General features: G+C 43.7%; 1 protein-coding gene across 1 annotated transcript; it reads left to right on the top strand.

The window, feature by feature from the left end:
* Window positions 1-4814: 4814 nt before the first annotated feature.
* LOC141129931 (chymotrypsinogen A-like) lies at window positions 4815-11563 on the top strand. The gene is made up of 7 exons (XM_073617961.1): window positions 4815-4869; window positions 5314-5417; window positions 6560-6639; window positions 7218-7296; window positions 8141-8321; window positions 9332-9465; window positions 11402-11563. Exons 1-7 carry the CDS (start codon window positions 4815-4817, stop codon window positions 11561-11563), a joined length of 795 nt encoding a protein of 264 aa, XP_073474062.1.
* The last annotated feature ends 5971 nt before the right edge of the window (window positions 11564-17534 follow it).

Below are 17534 nucleotides of genomic sequence, written 5' to 3'. Positions count from 1 at the left end.
TCTCAATTAAGAATTGACAACTAGAACATTCAGTCAGTGAAATTCTAAATGATGTCCGCAGGAAGCCCTAGATCTGTGGGGATGGGGGGAGGGGCATGTGTTTGTACACTATAGGTGGCATTTTTTAGCTGACAGACCTCTAGAAATTACATTAACCTCCAAATGTTATAGCGTAGACCAGTGTTTCTCAACTCCAGTCCTCAAGGCGCCCCAACAGGTCATGTTTTCAGGATTTCCCTCTGATGAAACGGCTGTGGTAATTGCCAAGGCAATGAAACTGATCAAATCACCTGTGCAAAATAATGGCGAGCCTGAAAACATGACCTGTTGGGGCGCCTTGAGGACTGGAGTTGAGAAACACTGGCGTAGACAACAACAACAAAAAAAAAAGTGTGGTAAGAAACGATTGTACCCGATCATACCTGAATAGACACCTGCCATGGCCAAGAACCAGAGAAGGTGTTTTCACCGTTTACGACCCTGGCGTAGCCGGAGATGAAGGGCCTGATGGCGGGAACACCGCAACATACAGAGATATACAATGTAATACTGACACATAATCACACACATAGGTTGGACTTGATGGACTTGTGTCTTTTTTCATCCTCACCTACTATGTAACTATGTAACCTGAGAAAAACACATTCTTATTATAACTGCCAGTAATACATTGTTACACACCACCATATAATACAACACAACGTCTGCTTGGCTTTTAAGTCTCTTTTTATCGTCTTTGCACTTTATCTACATATGATCGGTAATAAGGCAGAATTTTTTTTTTTTTTACTTGTTTTCATCTATTTAATAAAAATAAAATAAAATAATCAGAGCCAGGCTATCCCGGCCATATATTGTTCAGGAGTTTGCTTAAGTACCCATCAGTGCCGCCTATGAGTGCCCATCAGTGCCGCCTATGAGTGAAAATCTGTGCCGCCTATGAGTGAAAATCTGTGCCGCATACCAGTGCCACCTATCATTCCTTATCAGTGCCACCTATCAGTGCCCATCAGTTCCGCCTATCAGTGCCCATCAGTGCCCGTCAGTGCCGCCTATGTGTGCCCATCTGTGCCGCATACCAGTGCCACCTATCAGTGCCCATCAGTGCCCATCAGTGCCACCTCATCAGTGCCACCTCATTGGTGCCACCTATCAGTGCCCATCAGTGCCACCTATCAGTGCCCATCAGTGTCGCCTATCAGTGCCTGTCATCAGTGCCCGTCAGTGCCCTTCAGTGCCACCTCATCAGTGCCATCACATTGGTGCCACCTCATCGGTGCCCATCAGTGCCGCCTTATCAGTGCCCGTCATTGAAGGAGAAAACTTACTTATTTACAAAAATTTTTATCAGAAACAAAGAAATTTTCGATCTTTTTTTATTTGTTGCGCAAAAAATAAAAAACACAGAGGTGATCAAATACCTTCAAAAGAAAGCTCTATTTGTGGGAACAAAATGATAAAAATTTAGTTTGGGTACATGTCGCATGACAGCGCTGAAAGCTGAAAATTGGCCTGGGCAGGAAGGTGTCTAAATGCCCGGCATTGAAGTGGTTAAAAGAAACCACACACCCCCATTGTAATCCATGCATCCAGCACCCTGCATGTAGATTAGGGGGCCGGACGCATGGATGGGGGGGGACTGCGCCTGTGCGCCCCTAATCGATGGGGCCTGACCCGAAGGATTGACATTTTCTGCTTTTCATGGATATGAGGATGATTGTAAGGTCTGTTCAGCATATATACGCTCAGTCAGCCAATCGGGTGAGAGCTCCAGGCTTGTTATTAAGATAATTTTAGCCCTTCTTATCAGGAAACTTTTAACAAATCCGGATATTCCACCAACTTGGGCTGAAGAAAAAGATACGAGGAAACAGGTGTTACAGGAGAACGTCACTTATCAAGACTCTCGCTGAGTGATGAAATCTATAATTAGTTGAGGTATCAGAGCACACCTTTTTCCACCATATTACATAAGGAGTGGATTTTATTTATGATGTGGAACATCTCAAAACTCAATAAATATTGTGGTTCCAAAATACAAACTTTTCACCACTAAACACACACAGGTCTTGGATTCCAGGATCTACCCAACGCTTCCAACATGTCTTCTAATAAGGAATTCTTTTTCAGTTGGGACAAATCCATCATAGACCATGGGCTCCCCTCCTCCACCTCAGCTCAACAGTTTGTTATGGTTGCCACCTCATCCCTTTAAACCCGAACACATATTAATTACACGGGTTATGTGGCTGATTAAGGTGGTAATTTAACTCACTCGGTGCCTTATCTGCATTTAAGTAGCCTCAGAACCCGTGTAATTCAAAGGTGTTCAGTTTTAAAGGGATGAGGTGGCATCTCTGCAGTTTGTAGATCTCACCTCTATTGAGAAGAAGCTCCAGCACATGACAAAACAAGGAGAAATAATGGCACACACCAGCATTTATATAGATAAACTCTAATGCCCTGTACACACGACCGGTTTTGCCATCGGAATAAACTCTGAAGGTTTCTCCGACGGAGTTCCGACTGAATTCCGCTCAAGCTGTCTTGCATACACACGGTCACACCAAAGTCCGACCGTCCAGAACGATGTGACGTACAACACGTAACGACGGGACTAGAAAAAGGAAGTTCAATAGCCAGTAGCCAATAGCTTCCGTCTCGTACTTGCTTCAGAGCGTGAGTTGTTTTTGGTCCGTCTGAACAGCATACAGACGAGCGGTTTTCCCGATAGGAATTGGTTCCATTGGAAAAATTTAGAACATGTTCTCTATCTAAGTCCGTCTGAATTTTTGATGGAGGAAGTCTGAAGGGGCATACACACGGTCGGAATATACGATGCAAAAATCTCCCATCTGACTTTTTCTGACGGACATTCCGCTCGTGTGTACGCAGCATGAGATTTAACCAAGACCTAGAGGTTTCAAGCTTTCCTGATGCAACCTACTGAACGTCAGTAGAAAGTTTTGAAAATCTTATGCCAATTTGTGCCGTTGTTTTTCTTTTTTTTTTGGTGTGGATGTGGCAGTGGGGAAATGGTGGTCTAGGTAGACCTCGGAAATATTATTTCACTCTGATTGTTAGAGGGACATACTCTGTTATATGCCAGAAGACACATACAGAGTGTTCTCCAGCTCTGCAGTGCCTACGTAATTCTGGTGGGACATCACTCAGCAGAGATGAAGGGGACTGCAACACTGGAACTGCGAAGCCCCCCCACTGACCTCCAACAAATTGGGGGCACTGATTACTAACCACAAATGTTATAAGGGCACCCACATGCAATATTTTACAGGCCATTGACCACCAACATGTAGGGGGCAATCACCACTGGCCAGCAGTGACTTTTTTTAACCATTCATATGTTCATTGTTGAATGATCCAAACCATTCCTATGATCAGGCTATTGTTCATTATGTTCTTTTTATTTGTAAAATTGCTTTATTATTTTGCATCGGTCTGTGTTTTGGCATGCTGATGATTGCCAGCCCATTCACTCCAACGTCAGGAAAAAGTAGGTGCTATTTTATCATAGCACACATCACTGCACACGTGATTTTTTAATGAGGGTTGGGGTTCCATTTACATTCCCCACGTGCATCACTGCAATGACCTTAACTTGCATTATTTTACATCTCAATGTGTATTAAGGCAGCCCGATCATTTTTAATGAGCAGCCTGTAAACAGGTTAGTTTAGTGCCGCTCCAGCCGGGAGAGTTAACTTTTCATGGTGGGTCTTTCTTCTTGGGTCCGACCCTCTGGTCCTGTGCATTATAACAGGGACTGAGGTCCGATCCCAGGGGGCTGAAGCTAGAAGCGAGATGCTCAGAGAAGCGTGCATGGGCCACTCGGTTTACTCTCTGATGCAAATCTTCCTCATGCTATGAGGAAGGAAGTTGTAGCCTAAATGTGTTAGCAGAGTATACACTTTGTCTTTTGATATGTAGCCAATAAAGATTTCCATTGGAGAGTACGCAGATTGGCCATCTTTTCTTGTTATGGATTAAGTGACCTAGGTGCCTGGAACGAGTGACACCTATGCCTGGAGCATCTAATAATATGAATGGCAGTCATGAGTCCAGGTGGGTCCATGCTTGCCTTTCACGCCAGCTCTTCACTGCAAAGTCCACAACAAAACAAAGTGAGATAATGTCACAAATTGGCATTAGATTCACAAAGCTCTCCTTTGACATTCAGCAGGTTACAACCAGAAAGCTTAAACATCTAGGTCTTGGTTGAATCTTGGAGTTTTATTCAACAAATGCTGGTTTGTGCCATTTACTTCCCTTTGTTATGTTGTATGCTGGAACTTCTTGTAAATAATGGTGAAAAGTGGAGGAGGGGAGCTCTTAATGATGGATTTTGGCCTAACTAAAAGGCAAGTGGTTATGGAGTGCTTAGAAGACAAGTGAGAAGCGTTGGTGATATCTTGGAAATGTGAGTGTTTAGTGGTAAAAGTTCTGTACTGTAGAACCAAGATATTCCATTGATTTTTTGAGATGTTCCTTATCAAAAATAAAATCCACTCTTTAGGTAATATGGAGTAAATGACGTACTCTGATACATGGAATAATTATAGAATTCATCACTCAGCGAGAGTCTTGACAAGTGACGTTCTCCTGTAACACCTGTTTCTTCCTATCTTTTCCTCCAGCCCACGTTGGCGGGATATCCGGATTTGGCAAAGGTTTCCTGATAAGGAGGGCTAAAATTGTCCTAATAACAAGCCTGGAGCTCTCCCCTGATTGGCTGACTGAGCGTATATAAGCTGAACAGACCTTACAGTCGTCCTCATATCCAAGAAAAGCAGAAGATGGCAACACTGTGGGTCCTCCTGTCCTGCCTGGTCCTGCTCAGCGGAGCCTATGGTGAGTATACATAAATGTTTGTAGTACATTGTAATATACTGTGTATATATAAATAAATATATATATATATATATTTTTTTTTACACATACTATACCAATGAAATATTCTAGACATACACTCATAGAGCTTATATAACGTAGTACATTGATCTAATTGTATGGAAGACTTTTGGCAATCTCCATTTTATTGATCACATCCACTATGGATAAGACAATGAAACAAACTCCTGAACAATATATGGTTGGGATAGCCTGGCTCTGATTATTTTATCATTTTTTTAATGGAAAAAAAAAGTAAAAAATCCGCCTTATTATCGATCATATGTGGACAAAGTGCAAAGACGATAACTGAGACTTAATGACCAAACAGACGTTGTGTTGTATTATATGGTGGTGTGTAACAATGTATTACTGGCAGTTATAATAAGAATTTGTATTTCTCAGGTTGCGGTGTTCCCGCCATCAGGCCTCTTATCTCCGGCTACGCCAGGGTTGTGAACGGTGAAAACGCCGTCTCTGGTTCTTGGCCATGGCAGGTGTCTCTTCAGGTACGACCATTTCTTACCACATTTTTATCTTGTTCTTTAAATTGTAACATTTCTGGGTTTAATGTTATTTCTAGGGTAAGCTCAGAATGCCACCCATTGTGTAAAAACACATGCCCCTCCACCATCCCTCAGATCTAGGACTTCCTATGGACAAAGCTTTAAAATTTTCACTGACTGAATGTTTTAGATTTCAATTCCAAATGGAAACATTTAACGTAACGCAGCCCTTTTAGAAATGCAAAGTGGAAGAAGGCAGAGGTAGGTGACAACCTCTTTTGGAAAAGCAAAGAGGGGACGGGTAGGTGAGAAGATGTGTCCCACTAAAGAACATCAAGGCGCAGAAGATGGCACTTAGAAGCATCTAGTAGCTGATCAGTAGGTGACTGGAGAAGGTGCCTGTAGATGCCAATCAAACATCAGAGGGGGAGGGTATGTGAAGAGGCTCCCCCCCTTTCTATCCCCAAGGGCAGAACCTCTCTAAAATGGACCTAGATTCCAATAAAGAAACATCTACAGTCTTGCTGGCATGGATAAATAATAACAATAGGAGGGCTGAAGGTGCTGCTTTAGGTTTCTTCCAGTGTTAGCAGCATATCTGACTGCCTAGACAATTAGTCATGTGATCCGAAGCTGAAGGGAATGTCAGAGTCCAGAATGGATGGTCCTCTTCTCCAGGAGAAGCCCAATGAGAAGGATTGAAGGGAAAATGGACCAGTATTTTTTCCAGGAAAGATAAATACTTAGACTCTTCTATTACACATGATTGACCTCTTCTAGGAAGACTGATAAAAGCTGATATGAGGTCACATTCAGGAGCTTCTAAAAAAATGCATTTAATGATGAATTAATAAATACAGCACTGCATTAATTAGAGTATTTTATATCTGCCTGGAGGTCAGCTTTAAATACTATGTGACAATATTATATATCTGCCTGTCATCTTACATCTGGTTTTGTCCTTTAATGAATATTGGGAGTTTTAGGCAACTTTGTAAAGCTTCCTGGCACTAAGCTTAGGTGGTCCGTCTCTGTGACTATAGCTACAAAATGTTACATTTTCCAATGTGGGGATAAGAATCTTCATGGGGGTAGGTGAAATGTTCTGTATATAAAGCAATGGCCTTATGACTCTTTTTCTATAGGATAGCACTGGATTCCACTACTGTGGCGGCTCCATCATCAACAGTCTCTGGGTTGTCACTGCTGCCCACTGCGGAGTCACGTGAGTCTTAAATGATATAATATAATAATAATATTCTACTGCAAAGTCTTTATTCACTGTAATGCTTTACTGGTAATCTGTCCGTTCAGAGCCTCTGGTTTATAGACCGGATACATAATAAATATAGAACCATTTATCCAACTGTCCATCCAGAGCCTCTGGTTTATAGACCGGATACATCCTAAATATAGAACCATTTATCCAACTGTCCATCCAGAGCCTCTGGTTTATAGACCAGATACATCCTAAATATAGAACCATTTATCCAACTGTCCATCCAGAGCCTCTGGTTTACAGACCGGAAACTATATAGATCCTTTTATATCATTTACAACTAACTGTTAACTCTCTTTATTTCCAGATGTGGAAGGTAGGATTTGTAGAAAGTAGAGCGATGTATATAGCAAGGATAACATAGTCTTGTACCCTTTACTAAATTACTGTGAAGAATTGACCTTTCACTGCCAGATATGTAAAATTTCCCCATGTATGGAGAGAATAAGGTTGAGATTGAAAACCATCGTCATCATGGCACCCAACCATTTACCAATGACCTGCCATGTTTGTCTTTCATCCAGAACTTCCCACCGTGTGGTCCTGGGTGAATTCGACCAGTCCTCCAATGCTGAGCCCATCCAGGTCAAGTCCATCGGCAGAGTAAGTTTTTTTTATTAGTGAATCATTAGTAAGACCTCATCTGGAATATGCAGATCGGGTTTTGGGCACCAGTTCTCAAAAAGGATATCGGGGAACTGGAGAAAGTGCAGAGAAGGGCAACCAAACTGATAAGAGGCATGGAGGAGCTCAGCTATGAGGAAAGATTAGAGGAACTGAATTTATTCTCTCTGGAGAAGAGGAGATTAAGGGGGGATATGATCACCATGTATAAATACATAAGGGGGATATGATCACCATGTATAAAGACATAAGGGGGATATGATCTCCATGTATAAAGACATAAGGGGGGATATGATCACCATGTATAAAGACATAAGGGGGGATATGATCACCATGTATAAAGACATAAGGGGGGATATGATCACCATGTATAAAGACATAAGGGGGGATATGATCACCATGTATAAATACATTTGGGGGATATGATCACCATGTACCATGATCACCAAAATCCATGTACTGTATGTATATAGGTACAATGAGCACCACCTAAATCATATAGCAGCTGATGTTTAGAAATACATGAAGAAATTCAGTACCCAGAATAGAGTAATGGAAAGAATAGCTGAACCAGACCCTGGTCAAAAAAGAGAGAGGAGGAGGTGGAAGAACCCAACGTTTCGGGGGGTGTGTAAGCACTCCCTTCCTCAAAAAAGTAGGAGGTTATTAAGAAAGGAGGTTCTAACACCCCTGAAATGTTGAATTCCCCCCCCTCTCTCTTTTCCCCAGAGTCTGGCTCAAACTACATACTGATAAGTTCAGTAGTAGACCCTGATGTATTAAAATCTATGAAAACATGAATCCTTATTGTAACTTTTTTCAGTTCTTCAGACACCCCCAGTACAGCACCCAGACCAAGGTCAATGACATCGCTCTGATCAAGCTTTCCAGTCCTGCCACCCTCGATGTCCGCGTGTCTCCCGTGTGTCTTGCTGCTTCCTCTGAAGTTTTCAATGGAGGAGAAAGATGCGTCACCACCGGATGGGGATACACCAATGCCGCCAGTAAGAAGATTAGGTGTTCTTCAAACATACAAAGTATTAATCAGTTAAAGCCTTGGGCATATAAAGTATGTTCTAAAAATCATCATGTAAGATTGTAGGGCATACCTCATCTGCTTTGGTCCTCTTCTCCTGTTGTGGTCATCCTGAAGCTCTAGTTGGTGAGACTCAACAATTATTTTGGGATCAGGATCATTCTTTGTACACCGGGTAGCTGAGGCAGTGGATCCTATGTAAGTGATGCCTGCAAATTGTTACAAGCATCAAAGACGAATTATTAGGGCTCATGCACACTGCAGCTCAAAGAAGCGGCTCCTACAGGCTTTTGAGCTTTTTTGAGCTCTCTTTTTTTTTCTGCCTGGAAACTCCCATCCTTGTTAGCCAATGTGCCAATGCACACTATGGCTTTTTCAGAAGTTTTACAGGCATAGGCTCCTTAAAGGCAGAAAAAAAAAAACCCACCAAACATTTTTGACAGGAGCTTTTGAGCAGAAAAGACATCTACGTGCCCAAAAATGCACGAAAATGCATGAAAAAGAGCAAAAGAGCATGAAAAAGCTCAAAGAAGCTCAAAAACACACAAACAAATAGGAAAAATGAGCTGAGGGGAGGGTTTGTGCAGTGCATTTGCTCAGAGCAGCCCGGATCCTCCTCTTCTTGGGTCCCTCACATGTGCTAAGAGAAGTGTCATAAGTTGGAAAAACCATCAGACATTTCCAAGAGAAACAAAGCAAAATATCAGTTTTAGTTGGGTATTGGCAGGAATCGCAATGAAATGGCACAATATGGTCTTCTTTGGTTGACTGTCAGTCTGGTATGGACAGGCATGATAATGATATGGCCATAATACGGTCTTCTTTGGTTGGCTGTCGGTCTGGTATGAACAACAATCACAACAAAAAGACCATAATATGGTCTTCTACAGAGGGCTGTACATAGAGATGTCTAGAGTTTAAATATGTTAGTTGCTGTTCATCCTTTATGTTAATCCATCTTCTTACTTTCTCCCTTAGCACAAGCCAAGCCAGCTAAACTCCAGCAGGTGTCTCTTCCTCTTCTGGCCAATGCTGACTGCCAGAGATACTTTTCAACCAAAATCCAGGCCTCCATGATCTGCGCTGGTGCCTCCGGTGCCTCCTCCTGCATGGTACGATGATCTACAGACTTTCTATTGACCAGTGTTAGCTCTCTGTAGTTATCTCATTGAACAGAACAATAGCCTAGGGGTCCAAACTATTTCAAAGTGGGTCGCTTTATATGAGGCAGAACAGTCTGTGTAGCCTAACAATCATACATAGATTATTATACATATACAGTATCCCACAAAAGTGAGTACACCCCTCACATTTTTCTAAATATTTTATTCTATCTTTTCATGTGAAGAAATTACACTTTGTTACAATGTAAAGTAGTGAGTGTACAGCTTGTATAACAGTGTAAATTTGCTGTCCCCTCAAAATAACTCAACACACAGCCATTAATGTCTAAACTGCTGGCAACAAAGGTGAGTACACCCCTAAGTGAAAATGTCCAAATTGGGCCCAAAGTGTCAATATTTTGTGTGGCCACCATTATTTTCCAGCACTGCCTTAACCCTCTTGGGCATGGAGTTCACCAGAGCTTCACAGGTTGCCATTGGAGTCCTCTTCCACTCCTCCATGACGACATCACCGAGCTGGTGGATGTTAGAGACCTTGCGCTCCTCCACTTTCCGTTTGAGGATGCCCCACAAATGTTCAATAGGGTTTAGGTCTGGAGACATGCTTGGCCAGTCCATCATATTTACCCACAGCTTCTTTAGCAAGGCAATGGTCGTCTTGGAGGTGTGTTTGGGGTCGTTATCTGCCCATTCTCCGAAGGGAGGGGATCATGCTCTGCTTCACTATGTCACAGTACATGTTGGCATTCATGGTTCCCTCAATGAACTGTAGCTCCCCAGTGCCGGCAGCACTCATGCAGCCCCAGACCATGACACTCCCACCACCATGCTTGACTGTAGGCAAGACACACTTGTCTTTGTATATTAGATGATTAGGTATAAAATTAAACCTAATTAGTGAAAACTGAATGATTTGTTCCACCATTAATGGTCCTGTGTTCTGTTTCATATAATAAATTATCTTCTGCACATCACTGTTGTTGAAAATAACTGGTGAGGAGTTCTTTTGGACCCATTATTAGTTCATATATGTGTTTCATGATTTGTTCCAAAGTTCAAGTTCTCTTCTGAGACCCGTTGAGTTTCTTTTGTCAAAGAATACTTTATATAGATTGGCACCAAGCTTGGCCTTGTGGTTGAGCAGTGCCACCATGGTGTAGAGGACCTTACGTGGACCATAAAAAGTCCAAAAATTGGAAATGATGTCATCCATCCAGGCTATCTTACAGTGCGTATCCAACAATTGTATTAGTCTATATAGAGATGGAAAGGATCATAAGCCTTGTCAAAATTCTACTGCTATCCACTGGCTCCCTTCATAAAATCTCCCCCTCGCTTTCTGCCAGAACCAATAAAATATTTCACAAATTACGGCTTTTCTTTCAAATGTATGTTAACATCAAACGAATAACATTGGGACTACATTGCTCTGGGTCTCATGATCCAAAAACTGGTTCAATTTCTTTATATACTGAATAGAATCCACACTCAGGTAGAAGTTATGTCCTATTGTAAGTAGATAATAATATGTCATGGCTCCATAGTTTTGGCTACATTAACCCCATTGACACCCAGCCGTGCATCCCTTAAACTGGGCATTTATGCCTTCGGAGACAGGAAGGAATTACTAACCACTTGACTAACCACCATGTGATTGGCTGTCACAATAGTCACCTGATCATGAGCCAGTCTCAGGAGCTCCCGATCATAACTAGAGAAGAGGAGCTTTCTGTGAAAGCCCAGTCAATGTGTGAGCACACAGCAAGTGTACTTTCAGAACAGAAATTTTAGACGTCCATGGATGCATACATGCGGCGCGAGAGTGATCAAGTACAAACTCTTTGCCGTAGCGCATAAGTGTTGTTATGTCAGCAAGTGATTACTTGAGAACTCTTCTGTAATTCTTCATTTTGCTTCTTTTCAGGGTGACTCTGGTGGACCTCTTGTGTGCCAGAGGAACGGAGCCTGGACCCTGGCCGGTGTTGTCTCCTTTGGCAGCTCTTCCTGCTCTCCATCTTCTCCCGGAGTCTACGCCCGCGTCACCGCCCTCAGATCCTGGGTGGACCAGACTGTTGCCGCCAACTAAATACCATCCAACGTCCTTCTGATACTCAATAAAGTAACTTTTGCATCCTAATATGTCTTGGGATTTTCTTGAGATTCATTCACAAAATAAACAACAAAACATATTAAACAAATGATATAAATGAGATGATTAAAACGTATAAAATCTTTACATTTCTTAAGGTGGTGACAGTTTATGATTCTGTTCCATTCATAGTTTATCTCTCCCCAACTTCCACATTTTACTCCTGCACAGTGGTGGCTGGTGCTCCAAATTTTTTTGGGGGGCGCAAACAAACTGAAAAACACCGAACCCCCCCATCAATTGCAGCCTCACTGTGCCTATCAAATGCAGCCATTGTGCCCATCAAACGCAGCCACTTGTTCCCATCATATGCAGCCACTTGTGCCCATCAAATGCAGCCATTGTGCCCATCAAATGCAGCCACTTGTGCCCGTCATATGCAGCCACTTGTGCCCATCAAATGCATCCACTTGTGCCCATCATATGCAGCCACTTGTGCCCATCATATGCAGCCACTTGTGCCCATCAAATGCAGCCATTGTGCCCATCAAATGCAGCCACTTGTTCCCATCATATGCAGCCACTTGTGCCCATCAAATGCAGCCATTGTGCCCATCAAATGCAGCCACTTGTGCCCATCAAATGCAGCCACTTGTGCCCATCAAACACAGCCACTGTGCCCATCATATGCAGCCACTTGCCCATCAAATGCAGCCACTTGTGCCCATCAAACGCAGCTATTGTGCCCATCAAATTCAGCCACTTGTGCCCATCATATGCAGCCACCTGTGCCCACCAAATGCAGCCACCTGTGCCAATCAAATGCAGCCACCTGTGCACATCAAATGCAGCTACTTTTGCCCATCAAATGCAGCCACTTGTGCCCGCTATATGCAGCCACTTGCCCATCAAATGCAGCCACTTGTGCCCATCAAATGCAGCCACTTGTGCCCATCAAATGCAGCCACCTGTGCCCATCAAATTCAGCCACTGTGCCCACCGACCCCCTCCACTTGTGGGGTTTTGCGGCTCTGGGTGTATCCCCCTCACCCCCCACGCAGAGATCGTGGCTCTGGCACTCCCCGTGAGCAGATTGCGGTTCTGGCACCCGAGGGGGGTGCCAGAGCCATGATCCACGCGTGCAGGGGGGTGGGGGGTGCAACCGAGGGGACTTACCTCTCAGAGCGGCAGTGACCTCCGCTCCAGCGCGAGTCTCCTCGCCTGAATTTCAGTGATGAGCAGAACACCAGCTTCACTTTTAATAGCAACACACAGTTCCTTCTTTTGTTCCTTTTCCTAGCTTGCGATATAATCAGCTTTGCTCTATTATGTGTGTACAGGTTCTGGAAGCTTTCATTGCCCAGTCAAGAATGTTTGTATTTAGCTTGGTGTCCAGGGGAAATTGTAGAAACAATTTTTACGCTGTGTCCATATGAACCTTACTTTGTATTCTGCAGATCTAGACTAGACCACCATGACAGCAATATTCAAACAGTAGGGCCCAGTGTCACAAAGGTCTAATTATACTTTAAGGTCCTCCTCACTTCTGTTCAATGCCTTGCAGTGTGTTATCACCCACTCATTAACCTTCATCATTTTACATATCAATGTGCAATCAGGCTGCCCAGTCATTTTTACAGATCTTCCAACACACCACAACACACATAGCTTTATATAGGAACCTTTTTTCATCACAGCATAACACAAATCTTCAAATTTGTCCTTCATTGTTAAAAAATGAAGGCCATTCCTTTGAAAAAATTTCAATCTAGTTACTGTCGGTTTCATAAATTCTGACCTTTGTAATGAAGGCTTTAAAGATTTGTTGCAAAGATGTTTGCTGTTTCCATCATCTGTGTCCAAAGCAAAGGTGCCAATATACAATTTCCTGGTGAAAAAGTAACTTGCCAGTGAAGCCCTGAAGTCTTGGAAGGAGAGACCGGCTGAGATGAAGCAGAAATACATTTGGACTCTGGAGCCTCAGAGAGCTTACCATTGAGGGAAAGACACTGGTACTCTGCAGTGAGATCCTCCCAGTGTTGCCTTACCTCGCCCAGGTCTGACCCTCGTGAAGTCAACACCTGCAAGGCCATAACCAGATCAGTGTTTTACTCCACCTGGGACTCCAAAATGGTCAGAGTAAAGTAGGCAGTCATGTTCAAGAAGCCCTTCAAAGGTGGTAACAGTGTGTCCGACATTAATACTCAACTGAAGGTTTTCTTCACTTGCAACTGCATGGAACTTTGATTGATCGAACAGTGGTCTCTGGTGGAAGCTCCATGTCCTGCTTATCCTCTGGCCTCTTTGGAGGTCCCTTGGATGGGACAAATGGGACAGCTCCATCCCCTACAACTGGGCACTCTTTGAAGCAAATGCTAGCAGGAATAAGCCTGACCTGTAGAAACCAATGACTCTCTACAAGATGATCAATGACGAGGACACAGTGGAGTCTGTTCATGGCCTACCTCTAGCCACTTGCAAGGTGGTCTGGAGAAATGCTTCTTCAAAGAGACTCAACAACAGGCACAAAGATCTGACATGCACAGCGATCCAAGTGGGGTTGTCACTACAGACACTATGCATGCCAGATAAAGACATTACCCCTTTGTATCATCCACAAAGAACCTACACTGCATGTTTTCTGGGGGTGATCATTTGTCCTGGACCTGATAAGGACCCAGGAACCAGAGCTCAAAGTTTTTGTACTACAGACAACCATCGTGGTGCTGAATGGACTATTCTGTAGGATATTTAATAATGCTTTGTGGTGTGCCAGAACGCACCTCATCCACCAGAGGGAGAGAATGTCCATTGAGGACTGCCAAAGGACTGGTCCACAGTCTGACCAGAGACTATAACCTTTTGGACTTAGATGGAAAGAGATGTCTGAAGAAGATTTCCCCTTGCCCTGCTCTCCTTTTTGTGCTTTTGTCCTTTCAATAAAGCTTCACGCCTGTGGACTATTTTCCCCTCCCATTCCCACCCTTACGTGCTTAAAATTTTTCCATGAAAATATCACAAAAATAAAAAGGCTTGTCCTTAATATAGCACTTACCCCCGAAGGAGCTGCTGATTTAAATCGGGCTGTTACCGTCACCTCTTTACCCGTAGCTTCACCAATACCAGAACTTAGAGTCCATGTTGAGCTTTGTATCTGACAATGTAGGCACCAGTCACTTTAGTACTTTTCCAATGCTTTAAAGTGAATGTAAACCTGAAATTTTTTTTTTTTTTTTTTTTTTTTTTATATATCATACTGTAGAGTATACGATTTGCTATCATTTGAGCCCAGTCTTGCCACACAGAGTTAATCCATCTCTGAGCAATCCCCTTTTATTGTTCAGTGAGACAATTCTTGACAAACTGAGAAAAACTTTGTCAAATCCTCCCCCTTGAGTGACAGGTGATTTACATATCTCGTGCACTAGCCTAAGAGACAGGCATTATTTTTTAATTCCCTCCCCCACTCCTTTCTTCAGCAGCTCTGCAAGGATTGGCTGTTCCACACCTCAGCATGATTTGGCATGCTGAAGTCATGTGGTTACTTTCCTGTCTTTTCACTGGATGTTAGAGATCATAGCAGAAGTTCAGCAGAAGTTTAGTCTTAGAAATACATAGGAGAAACAAGGGACAAGAAACAAGAGACAAGGGGAGTGTAGAGGTGGGCGGAGAGTCTACTGACATCACAACTCCACCCACCGAGCTCCAGACAACAGACCCCGCCCACAGAATCTGCAGTTTTTTGGGTCTAATAACAGACAGAGGGGAGACATTTGACAGGTAAAGATACATGCAGGAGGCATGTATATCCTTATAGATAACTCCTATGGCAGTAGTTTAGAAAGGATGACATTGGGTTTACATCCACTTTAATGGGAAATAACTTGAAGAAGTAGCAGGAAAGAGGTAGAAGAGGAGTTGCAGGAAAGTTCAAATACCTTTTCTTTGAATCATTGAGGAGTTGAAATCTCGGGGACGAATGTACCTTCAGTCCAAGATTAAATCTTTGCCCGCCCGGATAGGCCTCTCTCACTGACCTAGCAGCCGGAGCGTAGCACAAACAAAAAGTCTCTGCCACAGACTTGAGAAGAACAATTGAACTGTACGATCCTATGCCACAGGACGTAGTAGTTTTAGATAAACAGCAACACAGTACCAGAACCTTTAAGCCGACCCGGCAGTACTTGTGCAATAGATTAGGTTAAGATGCATCCTCCAATTGAGTCACCAGGCCCCACTTGAGACCAGCATTCCGCACGGTCCTCTCCAAGATGGGTCCTCCCCTTGGTCTTCTCAATTGTCCAGCTTCTTCCCGCAGGACAGACAGCACAGGACCATCTCTGTAGTAGTAGGCCCCAGACAGGCTTCTGGGCCTACTTGCCCGGCTGCAGCATCGCAGCCCTCCAGCCTGGAGGGCCACGAGGTAGAACTGGCCCTTAGCACATGGCGCCTGTCCCTTAAATACTCTCTCCCAGAATGCATAGCAGTGGACCACCTCTGCCGAGTTACCTCTGGGAAAGAAGAGCACTCAATACACTTCAGCTTGTTGCGTTCCAACACTGACCTATGGTGACAACGACACCTACAGGCAACAGTGTGGAACTGCACGCAACACAGCCAATGCTGGAACAGAGGCTAATTTGACGATAGATAAAATTTGAACTATGTACAGAACAGATGACCCACTAAATTTACATATAAGCGGTAGATTAGAAATCTACCAGCTCTGCATTAAAAAATATATTTACGTTGTTTTTGACATATAAACAGACCCATAGCAGATACAAGTATGTAAAAATTGCTCTGCTCCATAGGGGTGTACAAGGGGGAGGGGTGGGCTGGTTACACACAATGGAATATGGGGAGGGGGGAGCTCACACACTGTCACCACCTTCAGTAATGGAAAGATTTGAAACTTTTCAAACATCTAATTTATTTAATTTGTTTCATATGTTTTCTTGTATAATTTGTGAATTTTTGACTCAAGGGGAGACTACAACCACATAATGATGCAAAAGTTACTTTATTGAGTAGCAGAAAAACAATGGATGGTATTTAGTTAGCGGCCACAGTCTGGTCCACCCAGGATCTGAGGGTGGTGACGCGGGCGTAGACTCCGGGAGAAGATGGAGAACAGGTCGGGCTTCCTGCAGATACAATTCCGGCCAGGGTCCAGATTCCATTCCTCTGGCACACAAGGGGTCCACCAGAGTCACCCTGAAAAGGAGTAAAAAGAGGAATTATGGAAGAGTGACCCAGTAATCAGCTGTCATTTTAATGAATTGTCTCCCACTCTCTGGACTTTCTGGCCTCCTAAGCTTCCTCAGTCTCCCAGACCCTCTCTTGGTCTCCCAGACTCTTGTTGCTGCCCAGTGGTGTTGGGTGAATGGTTCGGTAATTACTTAATAATAATCTACCCACTATTACATCACTACAGTCCTGTTCGGGGAACATCCAAACTTGCAGGACGTTCGGCGGGTGTTCGCCCCACCGAACACCCTACAATGCACTGCGCCCTACACAGTACATTCTGCACCCTGATTGGGCAAAGCTTTGCCCAATCAGGGTACAATAAAAGCTGGTTGTTAAGGAGCAGAGCCGGGAAGAGTCCCCCCCCCGAAATCCCTACCAGACCCTTATCTGAACAAGCAGCCTGGCGGGCCAAGAAAGGAGGGGCGAGCAAGCAGCCCCCTCCCTCCTGAAGAAAACCCGGCCCCTCAACATGGAGGGATGGGTGCTTTGCTCTGCCCCTCCCACCCCAAAGCACCTTGTCCCCATGTCGATGGGGAAAGGGATCTCTTCCCCACAACCCTGGGCTGTGGTTGTGGGGATCTGAGGGCAGGGGGATTTTTTTTCTTTGCACGTGCGACGGGTGTCGTGATTGACGATGGATTATGGACATTGTTTTTTAATTTTTTATTTTTTGATAAAGGAATTGTCAAAAACTGTCTCTGTGTTTTTGTTACTT

The sequence above is a fragment of the Aquarana catesbeiana genome, linkage group LG01 (genome assembly GCF_042186555.1).
Source record: "Aquarana catesbeiana isolate 2022-GZ linkage group LG01, ASM4218655v1, whole genome shotgun sequence".
NCBI classification, from domain to species: Eukaryota; Metazoa; Chordata; class Amphibia; order Anura; family Ranidae; genus Aquarana; species Aquarana catesbeiana.
This window is presented reverse-complemented; position numbering and strand designations above follow the sequence as displayed.